We start from the raw sequence: 22,010 nt of genomic DNA on the forward strand, positions 1-22,010 counted from the left end.
AGGAAAAGTCTGCTATGACCACATACGGAAGCACAAACCATTTCTCAAGGTAATCATTTAGACAACTTCGTCATCCTCCGTGGCCTACGGTGGGGCTGAGTAATGCGTGTTTGCGTGCTCTGTGACCGCACACTGGATTAGTCAGTCGCTCTCTTGTCTTGCTGAAGGTGGGCACTTTTCTGTAAGGGTTTATCTTTTTTGCTTCAGAGACCTTGGTTTCCCTGTGCTCAGCACTTTTTTTTCAGAATCTCTTGCCCTAACCAAATTGAAGTGAAAGATTCCATACCGCTTACTTCTGCGTTGTATCGGTGTCGAGTCTATCTTGGCTTAACCATTGCTCTCTCACAGAAAAGTTAAAACAGGTAAAGGAAGGAGTGACCGCTTACTCTTAAATACTTGTAGAGATTGGAGACGAATACATGACAAGTTTCAGATTTTATTGATGCTTACATACTGTAGCAGTTAATACAGGCTGAAATCCAGGTGCATAAGATTAAATGGTAACATTGAATAATATATTGACAATAGATACAAATAGAAAGGTATATATGACTGGGTGGCTCTCTTGTCTCCACAGGCCCCCAGCAGTGAGGGAGCCTCCACCAAGCCTAGCAGGGGAGAGAGGGCCACAGCCTTGGATGGCTCCTACCTAGACCTGCCCACTCTTGGAGGAACTGGGACAAACGGAGGAGGAAGAGAGCGAAGTGGCGGAGGAAGAGGAGCGGGAGGAAGTGTCCCATCCCTGAGTCCTGCCTCTCTCTCGGACGACCTGCACTCAGACACTCTCCCTCCCTATTCCTCCAGCGACCAATCCCAGGGACCAATGAAACCACGGGGCTGCCGAGGAGGGGCCCATAGCGAGCTTCGCCTAGCATCCCACCGCAGCAGACAGGAAAGTCTGGTCAACGGGAGGTTCCCCCATAGGGGGGCCACAGAAGCCCCTCGTTTGGGCAACACCAGCCCGCTGCTCCACAACGGCCCTGGTGAACTACTCAAAGACAGCAGAGGTCTACTTGAACCTGGAGGGTTACTACCCGGAGAAGACCCATTGGGGGAGGGAGTAGGGGCAGAGGGGGCCCTCACAGCACCCCTCCTAGGCCCGGAGGACTGGGAGGAGAGGAGGCACCAGCTGTTCCTGCAGAAGCTGCAGCTGGAGGTGGAGAGAGAGCGGCTGCAGGCGCGGCTGGCCCAGCAGGAGGAGCGTCTGATCAGACAGAACCAGCATCTCCGACACACACGCCTAGACTACAGCAGGTATTAAATTGAATTACATTTTATACTGAACAAAAATATTAACTCAACATGCAACAATTTCAAAGATTTTACCGTGTTACAGTTCGTATAAGGAAATTAGTCAATTGAGGCCCTAATCAATGGATTTCACATGACTGGGAATACAGATATGTGTCTGCAACAATCTCAGATGCCCCCCCCCCCCCCCCAAAAAAAAAAGTAGGGGATGTGGATCAGAAAACCAGTCAGTATCTGGTGTGACCACCATTTGCCCCATGCAGTGCGACACTTCTCCTTCGCATACATTTGATCAGGCTGTTGATTGTGGAATGTTGTCCCACTCCTCTTTAATGGCTGTGTGAAATTGTTGGATATTGGTGGGAACTGGAACACGCTGTCATACACGTCGATCCAGAGCATCCCAAACAATGCTCAATGGGTGACATGTCTGAGAATGCAGGCCATGGATGAACTGGGACATTTTCAGCTTCCGGGAATTGTGTATGGGGCCGTACATTATCATGCTGAAACATGAGGTGATGGTGGTGGATGAATGGCACTACGATGGGCCTCAGGATCTCGTCACGGTATGTCTGTGCATTCAAGTTACCATCGATAAAATGCAATGGTGTTGGTTGTCCCATACCATAACCTCACCGCCACCATGGGGCACTGTGTTCACAACGACATCTACAAACTGCTCGACCCACACGACGCCATATACATGATTTGTGGTTGTGAGGCCAGTTGGATGTACTGCCAAATTTTCTAAAATGACATTGGTAGAGAAATGAACATTTATATTATCTTGGAACAGCTCTGGTGGACATTCCTGTAGTCACCATGCCACTTACACGCTCCCTCAAAACTTGTGTTGTGACAAAACTGCACATTTCAGAATGGTCTTTTTTTGTCCCCAGCACAAGTCACACCTGTGTAATGATCACGCTGTATAATCAGCTTCTTGATATGCGAAACCTGTCAGGTGGATGGATTACCTTGGCAAAGGAGAAATGCTCACTAGCAGGGATGCAAACATATTTCTGCACAACATTTTTGAGAAATAAGCGTTTTGTGCATATTGAACATTTCTGGGATCTTTTATTTCAGCTCATGAAACGTAGCACCAACAATTTACATGTTGTGTTTATAGTTTGTTCAATGGATTTAAAAAAAGACATCAAACAGGGTTCTACACTAACTTTTCCAGTGGTGGCACTGGTGCTACCAACATTTTCACTTGATGGCACCAGCACTTTGCACCAATGTTTTTTAATTAGAATATTGATCATTGATAATGACCTGTGCCTCCATTCCATAAATAACCATGCAAATAATGACTAGCCATCTTTAAAATTACCATGTCTTTGTGTTCTTACATAGATTTTTGTAGATTTACTCTAACAGAAAACATAACAAAAAAAGTGTGATATGTATTTATTGCAGATTTCAAAGTGCCATGTGTTCTTTTATACGAAATCCTCTAGAGGGCAAAAATTCAACAACAAAAACAGTACTTGATACCAAAACGATACCACGACAACAACAAAAAAGCAGGGAGAGGGACAGATCCCCACCCCCAGTTTTTTCAGGTTCTCGTTTTATTAAATAGGAAAACATCAAAATTGGATATTCCATGTCCACAACAATGCTTAAACCACATCAGGGGACAATTTTTTTTTAAATCTGAGAAATGTAGATTTCTTTGGTTAATTAATTCAGGAAGGCGCCAGCCAGACAGTTGTTTGGCAAGCTGTGTTTCTGCAGTGCACTTCATGATTCTGACAGTTGGTTATAGGCTACTTTGTATTTACATTTTTAATTGCCTTTCTATCTACCCGTAAACAGTAAGGACATCATTAGCATCGCTAACAGCTACACAAAGTGGTAGACATATAGGCCAATGATTTATTTCAATCCTGGGTTGCTGATACTATGTATTGGCCATTGAGAAGCTTTGAAGCCACCGGTCGGCCATATTGGCACCCTACAGTATTTCAATAAAATGTTTCAAGGACAAAATTACATGTATTTTTTTGTTGTAGTGGGGACAGTAACATTTGCGCTACCTATTAGTCATCTGGGGTGTGTGTGTGTGTGTGTGTGTACAGTGCATTCAGAACCCTTGACTTTTTCACATTTTGTTAAATTACAGCTTTATTCTAAAATGGATTAAATAAAAGCAGGTTTTTAGAAATGTTTGCAAATGAAAAGATACCTTATTTACATAAGTATTTACACCCTTTGCTACGAGACTCGAAATTGAGCTCGGGTGCGTCCTGTTTCCATTGATGCTTATGTAAATGTAATATTTCACTTTTATTTTTTATACATTTGCAAAAATGTCTAAACCTGTTTTTGCTTTGCCATTATGGGGTATTGTGTGTAGATTGGTGGGGGGGGGGGGGGGATATTTAATCCATTGTAGAATAAGGCTGTAATTGAACAAAATGTGGATAAAGTCAAGGGGTCTGAATACTTTTCCAAATGCACTGTAGATCATTGATATAGGCCCTGCACGACTTTCAGGTCAATTTGCCAGTGGCACACCGGGCCAGTGCCAACTCAAAGGTACTGGCCGGAATGGGGAAAAAAAAATATATATATATACATGCATACGTACTTGCACAAGATCTGACAGGAATGGAATGATGCATGCATAATTTCAATAGCAGGTGATTTTTATCTTTCATTTGTGGGCAAGAAGCCTATACAGGGTTCATACAGACATTGGCAAGTCAAAATCAAGGACTTTTTCAAGCATTTAATTGTAATTATTAAGGACCTACAATGTATATTTAATTGTTGTAATATCTATAGAAAAATACCCCCCCACCACACTTTAAGAATGTTTTTTTTAAAGGCCTACCAAATGGCATTATGCATTGACATTCACATTATTTTTACATTCTAAAATATGTCAGAATAACGTGGGCATTGCCTGACTAAATAGACATGCTTCCGACACAAACACATTAATGGAGTCTGTGCATGTGGTAAATAGTCAGTCTCGCCATTTGAGATGTTGAAGAGTTATTGAGAGGTTACTATATCATATTTTAAAACGAGAAAGCGACCAAAAATTGGGTTCCCTTGCTAATGGAACTAGAGGTCGACCGATTATGATTTTTCAACACCGATACCGATTTATTGGAGGACCGAAAAAGCCGATACCGATTAATCAGCCATTTTTTAAATTTATTTGTAATAATGACAATTACAACAATACTGAATGAACACTTTTAACTTAATATAATACATCAATAAAATCAATTTAGCCTCAAATAAATAATGAAACGTGTTCAATTTGGTTTAAATAATGCAAAACAAAGTGTTGGAGAAGAAAGTAAAAGTGCAATATGTGCCATGTAAGAAAGCTAACGTTTAAGTGCCTTGCTCAGAACATGGGAACATATGAAAGCTGGTGGTTCCTTTTAACATGAGTCTTCAATATTTCTAGGTAAGAAGTTTTAGGTTGTAGTTATTATAGGAATTATAGGACTATTTCTCTCTCTACGATTTGTATTTCATATACCTTTGACTTGGATGTTCTTATAGGCACTTTAGTATTGCCAGTGTAACAGTATAGCTTCCGTCCCTCTCTTCGCTCCTACCTGTGCTCGAACCAGGAACACATCGACAACAGCCACCCTCGAAGCAGCGTTACCCATGCAGAGCAAGGGTAACAACTACTCCAAGTCTCAGAGCGAGTGACGTTTGAAACGCTATTAGCGCGCACCCCGCTAACTAGCTAGCCATTTCACATCGGTTACACCAGCCTAATCTTGGGAGTTGATAGGCTTGAAGGGGTGGGTATAATTTGTGGAACGTTCCAACTGGAATCTGTTCCAAAAAACGTAAAGTAAAAGGTTGCCAACCAACAACGCATACAAAGTAGCAACGCATACAAACCTAGCTAACTAGCTGCCGAATAGGCATCAACTCACCACGTAGCTTATTCTTAATGTTTGTCCATAGGCAACCAGAGTGAGGACAGACATTTTTCAGAATAAATGTGATGAGTGAAAAACGCAATGAAATAGACCACTCCCTACCCGGTATCTTATTCTGCCGCTATACAACTTTGTAATGCCTTGATTTTTTGGCAAACTTGTTATTTACGAAGTTTTTGGGATAGATTCCTGTTGGAACGTTCCACAAATTATATTAAATTATAGTTGATAAACAGCGCAATGCTTGAAGCACCATGAAGAGCTGCTGGAAAAACGCACGAAAGTGCTGTTTGAATGAATGCTTACGAGCCTGCTGGTGCCTACCACCGCTCAGTCAGACTGCTCTATCAAATCATAGACTTAATTATAATATAATAAACACACAGAAATATGAGCCTTAGGTCATTAATATGGTCGAATCTGGAAACTATCATCTCGTTTTTTTTCAGTCAAATACTGAACCGTTCCGTATTTTATCTAACGGGTGGCATCCCTAAGTCTAAATATTCCTGTTACATTGCACAACCTTCAATGTTATGTCATAATTACGTAAACTTCTGGCAAATTAGTTCGCAACAAGCCAGGCGGCCCAAACTGTTGCATATACCCTGACTGCGTGCAATGAACGCAAGAGAAGTGACACAATTTCATGTTAGCAGGCAATATTAACTAAATATGCAGGTTTAAAAATATATACTTGTGTATTGATTTTAAAGAAAGGCATTGATGTTTAGGGTTAGGTACATTGGTGCAACGACAGTGCTTTTTTCGCAAATGCGATTGTTAAATCAACACCCGTTTGTCGAAGTAGGCTGTGATTCAATGAGAAATTAACAGGCACCGCATCGATTATATGCAACGCAGGACACGTTAGATAAACTAGTAATATCATCAACCATGTGTAGTTAACTAGTGATTATGTTAAGATTGATAGTTTTTTATAAGATAAGTTTAATGCTAGCTAGCAACTTACCTTGGCTTCTTGCTGCCCTCGCGTAACAGGTAGTCAGCCTGCCATGCAGGCTCCTCGTGGAGTGCAATGTAAGGCAGGTGGTTAGAGCGTTGGACTAGTAACCGGAAGGTTGCAAAAACGAATCCCCGAATCCCCCCTGAACAAGGCAGTTAACCCCCGTTCCTAGGCCGTCATTGAAAATAAGAATGTGTTCTTAATCTGACTTGTCTAGTTAAATAAAGGTGTAAATTTATTATAATTATTTTTTAAACAATTTTTTTAATCGTCAAATCGGTGGCCAAAAATACCGATTACCGATTGTTATGAAAACTTGAAATCGGCCCTAATTAATCGGCCATTCCGATTAATCGGTCAACCTCTAAATGGAACACTTTGAATGGAAAACCAAGCTGAAGCCAAAATTGAATGTTGTCTTGCTAATAATAACCGGAACATGGTTTTACCGCAACAGAAGCGTCAGGAAACAAAATAATGGGCTTACATCTCATGAAAAATGATCAGAAATGAAATCGCAGATAATTTATTTTGGAGCAGTAGAACTTGTAAATCGGCTAGTATAACGTCAATGACTTTTCATGGACCAAAAAGCCAAGAGGAAATGTCCGCTTTTCAAGGTAAGCTATTCCATGATGATTGACTTGCACATTGCAATATTCCACTAAGACTTAACTTTTTAAATACCTGGTTTGCATACCCATTCTTGCCTTAGTTTTTACTGGTAGATATCATAACTTGGAACATGTCTTACTGCTTTCCTATCCCTACCGCTGTCGGTCTTGGCCTGTACTTAATGTTGTGTCTTGCAGGTTCCAGCAAGCCACTTTAGACGAACTCAGCCACTCCATGTCCAGAAATGGGACTGATCCTTCACCCAACAGCCATGCACTACTCAGGTAAAGCCTTGGAATCACCTCACTCAATCTCTCACACACTCTTTCCTCTCCATCTCTCGCTCTCTGAATAACTGGCATTTTTGTATCTAGTAATCCAACCTTTAGCTTACAAAGCTTGACTGTGTGTGTCTCTGCAGTGAGATGAGAGGGTGTGACGATGCAGAGGACTTGGCAGCAGAACAAGAAGTACCTCCACACAAAGACAATACTGCACACATCCCCCTGCAAAACTCCATACACTCCCCTGGTAGGTTGTGTGCATTTGTGTGTGACAGCTCTGTATCCATGGGCTGCCAGTTAGCCATCCCTGCTTCATAGTCTCCTTCATTAGGGTTCTGAAGTCCATTTTTTTTGTTGTCCTCCATATGCAGAGCCCTGTCATAACAAGTCCAGGAGGGATATAGCCACCTCTCCTGTGGTGTCCCAAAGCATTCTCAAAGCCACCCCAGCACCAGTGATGCCCCCCACTCTACCTAGGACCCCCCACGCTAGGTAAGCCACAGAATTTGGTGTCCCAATCACAACACTGTTGTATCCCTTACACCATTGCTGTTTCCCAATTGACAGCACTGTACTGCACCGCATCTTAGCCTTGATCCAAGGATAGCTTAGCCTAGATTATCATTATCAGCACTTTAAGGTCAAAATAAAGTGTGTTGTCAATTTTCTTTGGGCTGTGATGACATGAATACGCTATTGTCCAACGTAGTGTACGCATATCCAGGAAGTTGCAGGTGCTGGGTACACAAAGTAAACCCAAAATAGGGAATAGATCGCTGTCCACTGATGAGTGCTCCTGCTGGGTTGAAATGTTGCACAAAAAAACATTGGGAGCATTCATCAGTGTGTGGGTATTTGTATTTTATTAACCGCTCTGGGCTAGGTGGGACGTGACTGTCCCACTCTATTCAACAGTCAGTGGAACAGCGTGGCGCGAAATACAAAAACCTAAAAGATGCAATAATTTCAAGCAAGCATATATGTCACAAAAACTCAAAACACAGCTAAATGAAGCACTAACCTTTGATCTTCATCAGATGACACTCCTAGGACATTGTTATACAATACATGTATGTTTTGTTCAATCAAGTTCATATTTATATCCAAAAACAGCTTTTTACATTGGCGTGTGATGTTCAGAACATGCATTCCCACCAAAAACTTCCGGTGAATTTACTAAATTACTCATTATAAACGTTGACAAAATACATAACAATTATTTTAAGAATTATAGATACAGAACTCCTTTATGCAATCGCTATGTCAGATTTTAAAATAGCTTTTCGGCGAAAGCACATATTCTGGGTACATAGCTCAGCCATCACGGCTTGCTATTTTGACACCCGCCAAGTTCGGGGCACACTAAACTCAGAATTAGTATTAGAAATATTGTATTACCTTTGCTGATCTTCGTCAGAATGCACTCCCAGGACTGCTACTTCCACAAGAAATGTTGTTTTTGTTGCAAATAATCCATAGTTGTGTCCAAATACCGCTGTTTTGTTCGTGCGTTCAGGTCACTATCCAAAGGGTAACGCGCAAGCGCATTTCGAGACAAAAAAAATCATAATGTTCCATTACCGTACTTAGAAGCATGTTAAACGCTGTTTAAAATAAATGTTTATGGTATTTTTCTCGTAAAATAGTGATAATATTCCAACCAGACAATAGTGTATTCATTCAAAGAGGAAAAGAAAAAACGGCGTGCTTGCGTGAATGCGCATATCCAATCTCTTTGTCACCAGGCAGACCACTGAGAAATTGAGCTACTGTACTCTGCCCAGAGACAGACGCCTCAATCCGCTTTCTGAAGGGTTTAGAGAGCCAATGGAAGCCTTAGAAAGTGCAACGTAACCCCACAGATACTGTAGTTTTGATAGAGAATCAAAAGAAGAACTACAAATTCTCAGACAGGCCACTTCCTGCTTGGAATTTTCTCAGGTTTTTGCCTGCCATATGAGTTATGTTATACTCACAGACACCATTCAAACAGTTTTAGAAACTTTAGAGTGTTTTTTATCCAAATCTACTAATAATATGCATATTCTCGTTTCTGGGCAAGAGTAGTAACCAGTTTAAATCGGGTACGTTTTTTATCCGGCCGTGAAAATACTGCCCACTAGCCCAGACAGGTTAATGATCCCCATTATCTGTATCTTTATTTCATATGGGTAAATTTAGTCTTATTAAGAATTGAGCACTGAATAAACAAAGCATTGTTAAAAGTTGTGCTATATTTTCATCAAATAACATTTTGCGGGTGTAGCGAAATGCTTGTGGTGTGTTTTCTACCATATCTAGAAACATTTAGATTAGAAAAATACTATTTTCATGAACAGGTCAGGCAGGGTGGAAGTGCAATGCAACATGTCGTCGAACGGGTGAGGAAAGAAAATAAAAAGAGGGAGGAAAGAAGGGAATGTGGAGCATGCGGCTGAGGTGGGCCTAGGTCGGCACTGGGACTTGGCTAGGCGTTTGATGGGCTAAATGAAGCTTTCTCCCGGGCTAGCGGCAAGGCTGACAGGAGTCAAGCTGCGTTCCATTAGTTGTCCTAGCAGGGACCCAGCAGCAGGTGTAATTGAACAGATTTCTGTGGGGATGCACAGTCTCTCTCGCTCTCTCTCTCGCTCTCTCTCTCGCTCTCTCTCTCGCTCTCTCTCTCTCTCTCTCTCTCTCTCTCTCTCTCTCTCTCTCTCTCTCTCTCTCATATATATGATAAAGAGAGGGGGGGAGGAGGCTTGAGAGGGGGGGGAGGAGGCTTGAGGGGGGGGGGGGAGGCTTGAGAGGGGGGGGGAGGAGGCTTGAGAGGGAGGAGGAGGAGGAGGCTTGAGAGGGAGGAGGGGGAGGAGGATTGAGAGAGAGGGGGGGAGGAGGATTGAGAGAGAGGGGGGGAGGAGGGTTGAGAGAGAGGGGGGGAGGAGGGTTGAGAGAGAGGGGGGGAGGAGGGTTGAGAGAGAGGGGGGGAGGAGGGTTGAGAGAGAGGGGGGGAGGAGGGTTGAGAGAGAGGGGGGGAGGAGGGTTGAGAGAGAGGGGGGGAGGAGGGTTGAGAGAGAGGGGGGGAGGAGGGTTGAGAGAGAGGGGGGGAGGAGGGTTGAGAGAGAGGGGGGGAGGAGGGTTGAGAGAGAGGGGGGAGGAGGGTTGAGAGAGAGGGGGGAGGAGGGTTGAGAGAGAGGGGGGAGGAGGGTTGAGAGAGAGGGGGGAGGAGGGTTGAGAGAGGGGGGAGGAGGATTGAGGGGGGGGAGGCTTGAGAGAGGGGGAGGAGGCTTGAGAGAGGGGGGAGGAGGCTTGAGAGAGGGGGGAGGAGGCTTGAGAGAGGGGGGAGGAGGCTTGAGAGAGGGGGGAGGCTTGAGAGAGGGGGGAGGAGGCTTGAGAGAGCGAGAGCGCGGAATAGGGAGAGGGAGAGCGAGAGCCGGAATAGGGAGAGGGAGAGCGAGAGCGCGGAATAGGGAGAGGGAGAGCGAGAGCGCGGAATAGGGAGAGCGAGAGCGCGGAATGAGGGAGAGCGAGAGCGCGGAATAGGGAGAGCGAGAGCGCGGAATAGGGAGAGCGAGAGCGCGGAAGAGGGAGAGGGAGAGCGAGAGCGCGGAAGAGGGAGAGGGAGAGCGAGAGCGCGGAATAGGGAGAGGGAGAGCGCGGGGAGGGAGAGCGCGGAATAGGGAGAGCGAGAGCGCGGAATAGGGAGAGCGAGAGCGCGGAATAGGGAGAGCGAGAGCGCGGAAGAGGGAGAGCGAGAGCGCGGAAGAGGGAGAGCGAGAGCGCGGAAGAGGGAGAGCGAGAGCGCGGAAGAGGGAGAGCGAGAGCGCGGAAGAGGGAGAGCGAGAGCGCGGAAGAGGGAGAGCGAGAGCGCGGAAGAGGGAGAGCGAGAGCGCGGAATAGGGAGAGCGAGAGCGCGGAATGAGGGAAGCGAGAGCGCGGAAGAGGAGAGAGGCGAGAGCGCGGAATAGGGAGAGGGAGAGAGAGAGCGCGGAATAGGGGGAGAGAGCGAGAGCGCGGAATAGGGAGGGAGAGAGAGCGCGCGGAATAGGGAGAGGGAGCGAGAGCGCGGAATAGGGAGAGGGAGAGAGAGAGAGGGCGCGGAATAGGGAGAGAGAGAGGGCGCGGAATAGGGAGAGAGAGAGAGGGCGCGGAATAGGGAGAGCGAGAGCGCGGAATAGGGAGAGCGAGAGCGCGGAATAGGGAGAGAGAGAGGCGCGGAATAGGGAGACGAGGCGCGGAGAAGGGAGAGCGAGAGCGCGTGGAATAGAGAGAGGGAGAGCGCGCGGAGGGGAGGGAGAGGAGAGCGCGGAGAGGGAGAGGGAGAGCGAGAGCGCGAGAGGGAGAGAGGAGAGCGCGCGCGCGGGAGAGGGAGAGCGAGAGCGCGCGGATTAGGGAGAGGGAGAGAGCGCGCGGAAGAGGGAGAGAGCGTGCGGAAAGGGAGAGCGAGAGCGCGGAAGAGGGAGAGCGAGAGCGCGGAAGAGGGAGAGAGAGAGCGCGGAAGAGGGAGAGCGAGAGCGCGCGGGAGAGGGAGAGAGAGAGCGTGGGGGAGAGGGAGAGCGAGAGCGCGGGAGAGGCGAGAGCGCGGAGAGGGAGAGAGCGCAGGGAGAGCGAGAGCGCGGAAGAGGGAGAGCGAGAGCGCGGAATGAGGGAGAGCGAGAGCGCGGAATAGGGAGAGCGAGAGCGCGGAATAGGGAGAGCGAGAGAGAGAGCGAGAGGGCGGAGGAGGAGGGTAGAGAGCGAGGGCGCGGGAGGAGGGTAGAGCGCGAGGAGAGGGAGGAGGGTCGAGAGCGCGGAATAGGGAGGAGGATTGAGAGACAGCGGGCGGAGGAGGGTTGAGAGAGAGGGCGCGGAGGAGGGTTGAGAGAGAGAGGCGCGGAGGAGGGACAGGGAGAGAGGGCGCGGAGGAGGGACAGGGAGAGAGCGGCGCGGAGGATAGGGAGAACGGGCGCGGCATAGGGAGAGGGCGCGGAGGCTAGGGACAGGGAGAGGGGGAGGCTTGAGAGAGGGCGCGGAGGAGGCGGGAGGGAGCGAGAGCGCGGAATAGGGGGAGGGGAGGGAGAGAGAGCGCGGAATAGGAGAGGGGGAGAGAGCGCGGAAGAGGGAGAGGGAGAGCGCGCCAGAGGGGGAGAGGGAGAGCGCGCCAGAGGGGGAGAGGGAGAGCGCGCCAGAGGGGGAGAGGGAGAGCGCGCCAGAGGGGGGGGAGAGAGCGCGGAATAGGGAGAGGGCGAGAGAGCGCGGAGTAGGGAGAGCGCGGAAGAGGGAGAGGGGAGAGCGAGAGCGCGGAATAGGGAGAGGGAGAGCGAGAGCGCGGAATAGGGAGAGGGAGAGCGCGGGGGGAATAGGGAGAGGGCGAGAGCGCGGAAGAGGGAGAGCGAGAGCGCGCGAGAGAGGGAGGGCGGAGAGCGCGGAAGAGGGAGAGCGAGAGCGCGGAAGAGGGAGAGGGAGAGCGAGAGCGCGGAAGAGGGAGAGGGAGAGCGAGAGCGCGGAATAGGGAGAGGGAGAGCGAGAGCGCGGAATAGGGAGAGGGAGAGCGAGAGCGCGGAATAGGGAGAGGGAGAGCGAGAGCGAGGAATAGGGAGAGCGAGAGCGCGGAATAGGGAGAGGGAGAGCGAGAGCGCGGAATAGGGAGAGGGAGAGCGAGAGCGCGGAATAGGGAGAGGGAGAGAGAGAGCGAGAGCGCGGAATAGGGAGAGGGAGAGAGAGAGCGAGAGCGCGGAATAGGGAGAGGGAGAGAGAGAGCGCGGAATAGGGGGAGAGAGCGAGAGCGCGGAAGAGGGAGGGAGAGAGAGCGCGCGGAATAGGGAGAGAGGGAGCGAGAGCGCGGGAGAGGGAGAGCGCGGGAGAGAGCGCGCGGAATAGGGAGCGCGGAAGAGGGAGAGTGAGCGCGCGGAAGAGGGACAGAGAGCGCGCGGAAGAGGGAGAGGGAGAGTGAGCGCGCGGAAGAGGGAGAGGGCGCGGGAGAGGGAGAGGGAGAGAGCGCGGGAGAGGGAGAGAGGGCGGAGAGAGGGAGAGGGAGAGAGCGTCGAGAAAGAGGGGGAGGAGGGTAGAGAGAGAGCGCGGGAGAGGGAGGATGGAGAGGGGGGAGCGCTGGAGAGAGGGAGAAAGAGAGAGCGCTGGAGAGAGGGGGGAGGAGGCTTGAGAGAGGGCGGAGGAGGCTGTGAGAGGGAGAGAGGGCGGAGGAGGGTTGAGAGGGGGGGAGGGCGGAATGAGGGAGAGGGGGGGAGGAGGGTAGAGAGAGAGGGCGGAGGATGGGTTGAGAGGGAGGGGGGCGGAGGATAGGGAGAGCGGAGGGAGGCTTGAGAGAGGGGGAGCGAGTTTGCTAGGGAGAGGGAGGGAGAACGAGGCTTGAGAGACGGGGGAGGAGGGCTGGAGAGAGGGAGAGGGCGGGAGAGCTTGAGAGAGCGAGAGCGCGGAATAGGGAGAGGGAGAGCGCGGAATAGGGAGAGGGAGAGGGAGGGCGCGGAATAGGGAGAGGGAGAGAGCGAGAGCGCGGAATAGGGAGAGCGAGAGCACGCGAGAGCGCGGAAGAGCGAGAGCGCGGAATAGGGAGAGCGAGAGCGCGGAATAGGGAGAGCGAGAGCGCGGAGAGAGCGGAAGAGAGAGAGAGCGAGAGCGCGGGAGAGGGAGAGCGCGGGAGAGCGAGAGCGCGAGAGCGCGGGAGAGGGAGAGACGAGCGCGCGGAATAGGGAGAGGGAGGGCGCGGAATAGGGAGAGCGAGGGCGCGGAATAGGGACAGGGCGAGAGGGCGCGGAATAGGGACAGGGAGAGGGGGAGGGAGCGAGAGCGCGGAAGAGGGGGAGGGAGAGCGAGAGCGCGGAAGAGGGGGAGAGGGAGGGAGCGAGAGCGCGGAATAGGGAGAGGGGGCGAGAGCGCGGAAGAGGGAGAGCGAGAGCGCGCCAGAGGGAGAGAGAGAGAGCGCGCCAGAGCGGGCGAGAGAGAGCGCGCCAGAGGGGGAGAGAGAGAGCGCGCCAGAGGGGGGGAGAGAGCGCGGAATAGGGAGAGGGAGAGAGAGAGCGCGGAATAGGGAGAGAGAGAGCGAGAGCGCGGAATAGGGAGAGGGAGAGAGAGCGCGCGGAATAGGGAGAGGGAGCGAGAGCGCGGAATAGGGAGAGGGAGAGAGAGAGGGAGAGAGCGGGCGGAATAGGGAGAGAGGGAGAGAGAGGGCGGGCGAGAGAGAGCGCGGGAGAGAGGGCGCGGAGTAGAGGGCGCGGAAGAGGGAGAGAGAGCGCGGAGAGGGAGAGAGAGCGCGGAAGAGGGAGAGAGAGGGCGCGGAAGAGGGAGCGAGAGCGCGGAAGAGGGAGAGAGAGAGCGCGGAAGAGAGAGAGAGCGCGGAAGAGGGAGAGGGCGAGAGCGCGGGAGAGGGAGGGAGAGAGAGAGAGCGCGAGAGGGAGAGAGAGAGCGCGCGCGCGGGAGAGGGAGGGAGAGCGCGCGGATTAGGGAGAGGGAGAGAGCGCGCGGAATGGAGAGGGAGAGAGCGTGCGGAAAAGGAAGAGGGAGAGAGAGAGAGCGCGCGGGAGAGGGAGAGAGAGAGCGTGCGGGAGAGAGAGGGAGAGGGAGAGAGCGCGGGAGAGAGAGAGCGCGGGAGAGGGAGAGAGCGAGGGAGAGCGAGAGCGAGGGAGAGAGCGAGAGCGCGGAATAGGGAGAGGGAGAGAGTGAGAGCGCGGAATAGAGAGAGGGAGAGAGCGAGAGCGCGGAATAGGGAGAGGGAGAGAGCGAGAGCGCGGAATAGGGAGAGGGAGAGAGCGAGAGTGCGGAATAGGGAGAGAGCGAGAGCGCGGGAGAGCGAGAGCGCGGGAGAGGGAGAGAGCGAGAGCGCGGAATAGGGAGAGGGAGAGACAGCGCGCGGAATAGGGAGAGAGAGGGCGCGGAATAGGGAGAGAGAGCGCGCGGAATAGGGACAGGGAGAGAGCGCGCGGAATAGGGAGAGGGCGCGGAATAGGGAGAGGGCGCGGAATAGGGAGAGGGCGCGGAATAGGGACAGGGAGAGAGCGCGGAATAGGGAGAGGGCGCGGAATAGGGACAGGGAGAGGGGGAGGGAGAGAGAGCGCGGAATAGGGGGAGGGAGAGAGCGCGGAATAGGGGAGGGGAGGGAGAGAGAGCGCGGATTAGGGAGAGGGGGAGAGAGCGCGGAAGAGGGAGAGAGAGAGCGCGCCAGAGGGAGAGAGAGAGAGCGCGCCAGAGGGGGAGAGAGAGAGCGCGCCAGAGGGGGAGAGAGAGAGCGCGCCAGAGGGGGGGAGAGAGAGCGGAATAGGGAGAGGGAGAGAGAGAGAGGGCGGAGTAGGGAGAGAGAGAGAGGGCGGAGTAGGGAGAGGGAGAGAGAGGGCGGAATAGGGAGAGGGAGAGAGAGGGCGGAATAGGGAGAGGGAGAGAGAGGGCGGAATAGGGAGAGGGAGAGAGAGGGGGGAATAAGGAGAGGGAGAGAGGGCGGAATAGGGAGAGGGAGAGAGAGCGAGAGAGAGAGGGCGGAATAGGGAGAGGGAGAGAGAGAGGGCGGGAGAGGGAGAGAGAGGGCGGAATAGGGAGAGGGAGAGAGAGGGCGGAATAGGGAGAGAGAGGGCGGAATAGGGAGAGAGAGGGCGGAATAGGGAGAGAGAGGGCGGAATAGGGAGAGAGAGGGCGGAATAGGGAGAGAGAGGGCGGAATAGGGAGAGGGAGGGCGGAATAGGGAGAGAGAGAGAGAGAGAGGGCGGAATAGGGAGAGGGAGAGAGAGAGGGCGGAATAGGGAGAGGGAGAGAGAGAGGGCGGAATAGGGAGAGGGAGAGAGAGGGCGGAATAGGGAGAGGGAGAGAGAGGGCGGAATAGGGAGAGGGAGAGAGAGAGAGAGGGCGGAATAGGGAGAGGGAGAGAGAGAGGGAGAGAGAGGGCGGAATAGGGAGAGAGGGAGAGAGAGAGGGCGAGAGAGAGAGCGCGGGAGAGAGGGCGCGGATTAGAGAGCGCGGAAGAGGGAGAGAGAGAGCGCGGAAGAGGGAGAGAGAGAGCGCGGAAGAGAGAGAGAGCGCGGAAGAGGGAGAGGGAGAGAGCGCGGGAGAGGGAGAGAGCGCGGGAGAGGGAGAGAGCGCGGGAGAGGGAGAGAGCGCGGGAGAGGGAGAGAGCGCGGGAGAGGGAGAGAGCGCGGAAGAGGGAGAGAGAGAGAGAGAGCGCGGAAGAGGGAGATGGAGAGAGAGAGCGCGGAAGAGGGAGAAAGAGAGAGCGCGGAATAGGGGGAGAGAGAGAGGGCGGAATTGTGAGAGGGAGAGAGGGCGGAATAGGGAGAGGGAGAGAGGGCGGAATAGGGAGAGGGAGGGAGAGAGAGAGAGAGGGCGGAATGGGGAGAGGGAGAGGGCGGAATAGGGAGAGGGAGGAAGGGAGAGAGAGAGAGCGAGTTTGCTAGGGAGAGGGAGGGAGAACGAGGGAGAACGAGGGAGAGGGCGGAATAGGGAGAGAGAGTGCGGAATAGGGAGAGAGAGAGGGCGGAATAGGGAGAGAGAGAGAGAGAGGGCGCGGAATAGGGAGAGAGAGAGAGGGCGCGGAATAGGGAGAGAGGGCGCGCGCAAGAGGGAGGGAGAGAGCGCGCAAGAGGGAGGGAGAGAGCGCGCAAGAGGGAGGGAGAGAGCGCGCGCAAGAGGGAGGGAGAGAGAGCGCGCAAGAGGGAGAGAGAGCGAGCGCGCAAGAGGGGGAGAGAGAGGGCGCGGAATAGGGAGAGAGAGGGCGCAGAATAGGGAGAGAGAGGGCGCGGAATAGGGAGGGAGAGGGAGGGCGCGGAATAGGGAGGGAGAGGGAGGGCGCGGAATAGGGAGGGAGAGGGAGGGCGCGGAATAGGGAGGGAGAGGGCGCGGAATAGGGAGAGAGAGAGAGCGCGGAATAGGGAGAGAGAGGGCGCGGAATAGGGAGAGAGAGCGCGCGGAATAGGGACAGGGAGAGAGCGCGCGGAATAGGGACAGGGCGCGGGAGAGGGCACGGAATAGGGAGAGGGCGCGGAATAGGGACAGGGAGAGGGGGAGGGAGAGAGAGCGCGGAATAGGGGGAGGGAGAGAGCGCGGAATAGGGGGAGGGAGAGAGCGCGGAATAGGGGGAGGGGAGGGAGAGAGAGCGCGCAAGTGTGAGAGAGAGAGAGCGCGCAAGAGGGAGAGAGAGAGAGCGCGCCAGAGGGAGAGAGAGAGAGCGCGCCAGAGGGGGGGAGAGAGAGCGCGCCAGAGGGGGGGAGAGAGAGCGCGCCAGAGGGAGAGAGAGAGAGCGGAATAGGGAGAGGGAGAGAGAGGGCGGAATAGGGAGAGGGAGAGAGAGGGCGGAATAGGGAGAGGGGGAGAGAGAGGGCGGAATAGGGAGAGGGGGAGAGAGAGGGCGGGAGAGGGAGAGGGAGAGGGAGGGCGGAATAGGGAGAGGGAGAGAGAGCGAGAGAGAGAGAGGGTGGAATAGGGAGAGAGAGGGCGGAATAGGGAGAGAGAGGGCGGAATAAGGAGAGGGAGAGAGAGAGAGGGCGGAATAGGGAGAGGGAGAGAGAGGGCGGAATAGGGAGAGAGGGAGAGAGAGGGCGGAATAGGGAGAGAGAGAGAGAGAGGGCGGAAGAGGGAGAGAGAGAGGGCGGAATAGGGAGAGAGGGAGAGAGAGAGGGCGGGATAGGGAGGGGGAGAGAGAGAGCGCGGGAGAGAGGGCGCGGATTAGAGAGAGGGAGGGAGAGAGAGAGCGCGGAAGAGGGAGGGAGAGAGAGAGAGCGCGGAAGAGGGAGAGAGAGAGAGCGCGGAAGAGGGAGAGAGAGAGAGCGCGGAAGAGGGAGATGGAGAGAGCGCGGGAGAGGGAGAGAGCGCGGAAGAGGGAGAGAGAGAGAGAGAGCGGAAGAGGGAGAGCGCGGAAGAGGGAGAAAGAGGGAGAGAGGGAGAGAGAGAGGGCAGAATAGGGGGAGGGAGAGAGGGCGGAATAGGGAGAGGGAGAGAGGGCGGAATAGGGAGAGAGAGAGAGAGAGGGCGGAATAGGGAGAGGGAGAGGGCGGAATAGGGAGAGGGAGGGAGGGAGAGAGAGAGAGCGAGTTTGCTAGGGAGAGTGAGGGAGAACGAGGGAGAACGAGGGGGAGCGAGGGAGAGGGCGGAATAGGGAGAGGGCGGGAGAGGGAGAGAGAGAGTGCGGAATAGGGAGAGGGAGAGAGAGAGAGGGCGGAATAGGGAGAGAGGGCGGAATAGGGAGAGAGGGCGGAATAGGGATGGAGAGAGGGCGGAATAGGGATGGAGAGAGGGCGGAATAGGGATGGAGAGATGGCGGAATAGGGAGAGGGAGAGAGAGGGCGGGAGAGGGAGAGAGAGGGCGGGAGAGGGAGAGGGAGAGAGAGGGTGGGAGAGGGAGAGAGAGGGCGGGAGAGGGAGAGAGAGAGGGCGGAATAGGGAGAGAGAGAGGGCGGAATAGGGAGAGAGAGAGGGCGCAATAGCGAGAGAGAGAGGGCGCAATAGGGAGAGAGAGAGGGCGCAATAGGGAGAGAGGGCGCAATAGAAAGAGAGAGAGGGCGCAATAGGGAGAGAGAGAGGGCGCAATAGGGAGAGAGAGAGGGCGGAATAGGGAGAGGGAGAGAGAGGGGGGAATAAGGAGAGGGAGAGAGGGCGGAATAGGGAGAGGGAGAGAGAGCGAGAGAGAGAGGGCGGAATAGGGAGAGGGAGAGAGAGAGGGCGGGAGAGGGAGAGAGAGGGCGGAATAGGGAGAGGGAGAGAGAGGGCGGAATAGGGAGAGAGAGGGCGTAATAGGGAGAGAGAGGGCGGAATAGGGAGAGAGAGGGCGGAATAGGGAGAGGGAGGGCGGAATAGGGAGAGAGAGAGAGAGAGAGGGCGGAATAGGGAGAGAGAGAGAGAGGGCGGAATAGGGAGAGGGAGAGAGAGGGCGGAATAGGGAGAGGGAGAGAGAGAGAGGGCGGAATAGGGAGAGGGAGAGAGAGAGAGGGCGGAATAGGGAGAGGGAGAGAGAGAGGGAGAGAGAGGGCGGAATAGGGAGAGAGGGAGAGAGAGAGGGCGGGAGAGAGAGAGCGCGGGAGAGAGGGCGCGGATTAGAGAGCGCGGAAGAGGGAGAGAGAGAGCGCGGGAAGAGGGAGAGAGAGAGCGCGGAAGAGAGAGAGCGCGGAAGAGGGAGAGGGAGAGAGGGGGGAAGAGCGGAAGAGGGAGAGGGAGAGAGCTCGGAAGAGGGAGAGAGAGAGAGAGAGCGCGGAAGAGGGAGATGGAGAGAGAGAGAGCGCGGAAGAGGGAGAAAGAGAGAGCGCGGAATAGGGGGAGAGAGAGAGGGCGGAATTGTGAGAGGGAGAGAGGGCGGAATAGGGAGAGGGAGAGAGGGCGGAATAGGGAGAGGGAGGGAGAGAGAGAGAGAGAGGGCGGGAGAGGGAGAGGGCGGAATAGGGAGAGGGAGGGAGGGAGAGAGAGAGAGCGAGTTTGCTAGGGAGAGGGAGGGAGAACGAGGGAGAGGGGGCGGAATAGGGAGAGGGCGGGAGAGGGAGAGAGAGTGCGGAATAGGGAGAGAGAGAGAGGGCGCGGAATAGGGAGAGAGAGAGAGGGCGCGGAATAGGGAGAGAGGGAGCGCGCAAGAGGGAGGGAGAGAGCGCGCAAGAGGGAGGGAGAGAGCGCGCAAGAGGGAGGGAGAGCGCGCGCACAAGAGGGAGGGAGAGAGAGCGCGCAAGAGGGAGAGAGAGCGAGCGCGCAAGAGGGGGAGAGAGAGGGCGCGGAATAGGGAGAGAGGGCGCAGAATAGGGAGAGAGAGGGCGCGGAATAGGGAGGGAGAGGGAGGGCGCGGAATAGGGAGGGAGGGCGCGGAATAGGGAGGGAGGGCGCGGAATAGGGAGGGAGAGAGAGGGCGCGGAATAGGGAGAGAGAGAGCGCGTAATAGGGAGAGAGAGGGCGCGGAATAGGGAGAGAGAGCGCGCGGAATAGGGACAGGGAGAGAGCGCGCGGAATAGGGGGAGGGAGAGAGCGCGGAATAGGGGGAGGGGAGGGAGAGAGAGCGCGCAAGTGTGAGAGAGAGAGAGCGCGCAAGAGGGAGAGAGAGAGAGCGCGCCAGAGGGAGAGAGAGAGAGCGCGCCAGAGGGGGGGAGAGAGAGCGCGCCAGAGGGAGAGAGAGAGAGCGGAATAGGGAGAGGGAGAGAGAGGGCGGAATAGGGAGAGGGGGAGAGAGAGGGCGGAATAGGGAGAGGGGGAGAGAGAGGGCGGAATAGGGAGAGGGGGAGAGAGAGGGCGGAATAGGGAGAGGGGGAGAGAGAGGGCGGAATAGGGAGAGGGAGAGAGAGGGCGGAATAGGGAGAGGGAGAGAGAGCGAGAGAGAGAGGGTGGAATAGGGAGAGGGAGAGAGAGAGGGCGGGAGAGGGAGAGAGAGGGCGGAATAGGGAGAGGGAGAGAGAGGGCGGAATAGGGAGAGAGAGGGCGGAATAGGGAGAGAGAGGGCGGAATAAGGAGAGGGAGAGAGAGAGAGGGCGGAATAGGGAGAGGGAGAGAGAGGGTGGAATAGGGAGAGAGAGGGCGGAATAAGGAGAGGGAGAGAGAGAGAGGGCGGAATAGGGAGAGGGAGAGAGAGGGCGGAATAGGGAGAGGGAGAGAGAGAGAGAGAGGGAGAGAGAGAGGGCGGGATAGGGAGGGGGAGAGAGAGAGCGCGGGAGAGAGGGCACGGATTAGAGAGAGGGAGGGAGAGAGAGAGCGCGGAAGAGGGAGGGAGAGAGAGAGAGCGCGGAAGAGGGAGAGAGAGAGAGCGCGGAAGAGGGAGATGGAGAGAGCGCGGGAGAGGGAGAGAGCGCGGAAGAGGGAGAGAGAGAGAGAGAGAGAGAGAGCGGAAGAGGGGAGAGCGCGGAAGAGGGAGAAAGAGGGAGAGAGGGAGAGAGAGAGGGCAGAATAGGGGGAGGGAGAGAGGGCGGAATAGGGAGAGGGAGAGAGGGCGGAATAGGGAGAGAGAGAGAGAGAGGGCGGAATAGGGAGAGGGAGAGGGCGGAATAGGGAGAGGGAGGGAGGGAGAGAGAGGGAGCGAGTTTGCTAGGGAGAGTGAGGGAGAACGAGGGAGAACGAGGGGGAGCGAGGGAGAGGGCGGAATAGGGAGAGGGCGGGAGAGGGAGAGAGAGAGTGCGGAATAGGGAGAGAGGAGGGCGGAATAGGGAGAGAGAGAGAGGGCGGAATAGGGAGAGGGAGAGAGAGGGCGGAATAGGGAGAGGGAGAGAGAGGGCGGAATAGGGAGAGGGAGGGAGGGAGAGAGAGAGAGCGGAATGCGAGGGAGAGGAGGGCGAACGAGGGAGAGGGCGGAATAGGGAGAGGGCGGAGAGGGAGAGAGAGGGCGGAATAGGGAGAGAGAGAGGGCGGAATAGGGAGAGAGAGGGCGAATAGGGAGAGGGGCGGAATAGGAGAGGGAGAGAGAGGGGCGGAATAGGGAGAGAGGGGAGCGAGAAAGAGGGAGGGAGAGAGAGAGCGCGGAAGAGGGAGGGAGAGCGCGGAGAGAGGCGCAGGAGAGGGAGGGAGAGAGAGAGCGCGGAAGAGGGAGGGAGAGAGAGCGCAGGGAGAGAGGGCGGAATAGGGATGGAGAGATGGCGGAATAGGGAGAGGGAGAGAGAGGGCGGGAGAGGGAGAGGGAGAGAGAGGGCGGGAGAGGGAGAGAGAGGGCGGGAGAGGGAGAGAGAGAGGGCGGGAGAGGGAGAGAGAGAGGGCGCAATAGGGAGAGAGAGAGGGCGCAATAGAAAGAGAGAGAGGGCGCAATAGAAAGAGAGAGAGGGCGCAATAGGGAGAGAGAGAGGGCGCAATAGGGAGAGAGAGAGGGCGCAATAGGGAGGAGAGAGAGAGAGCGCGCCAGAGGGAGAGAGAGAGAGCGCGCCAGAGGGGGGGAGAGAGAGCGCGCCAGAGGGAGAGAGAGAGAGCGGAATAGGGAGAGAGAGGGCGGAATAGGGAGAGGGAGAGAGAGGGCGGAATAGGGAGAGGGGGAGAGAGAGGGCGGAATAGGGAGAGGGGGAGAGAGAGGGCGGAATAGGGAGAGGGAGAGAGAGGGCGGAATAGGGAGAGGAGAGAGAGAGC

At 54.5% G+C, this 22,010-nt stretch overlaps 1 protein-coding gene across 1 annotated transcript in view; it reads left to right on the top strand.

The window, feature by feature from the left end:
• kiaa1328 (KIAA1328 ortholog) overlaps window positions 1-22,010 on the top strand; it is a 53,127-nt gene that overhangs the window by 10,033 nt on the left and 21,084 nt on the right. Inside the window, exons 7-10 of the mRNA XM_014132391.3 lie at window positions 578-1,254; window positions 6,966-7,052; window positions 7,190-7,299; window positions 7,424-7,544. Coding sequence (XP_013987866.3) covers window positions 578-1,254; window positions 6,966-7,052; window positions 7,190-7,299; window positions 7,424-7,544 — 995 coding nt within the window. The remainder of the gene's footprint in view (window positions 1-577; window positions 1,255-6,965; window positions 7,053-7,189; window positions 7,300-7,423; window positions 7,545-22,010) is intronic.

The sequence above is a fragment of the Salmo salar genome, chromosome 12, assembly GCF_965601325.2.
Source record: "Salmo salar chromosome 12, fSalSal1, whole genome shotgun sequence".
Taxonomy (NCBI): domain Eukaryota; kingdom Metazoa; phylum Chordata; class Actinopteri; order Salmoniformes; family Salmonidae; genus Salmo; species Salmo salar.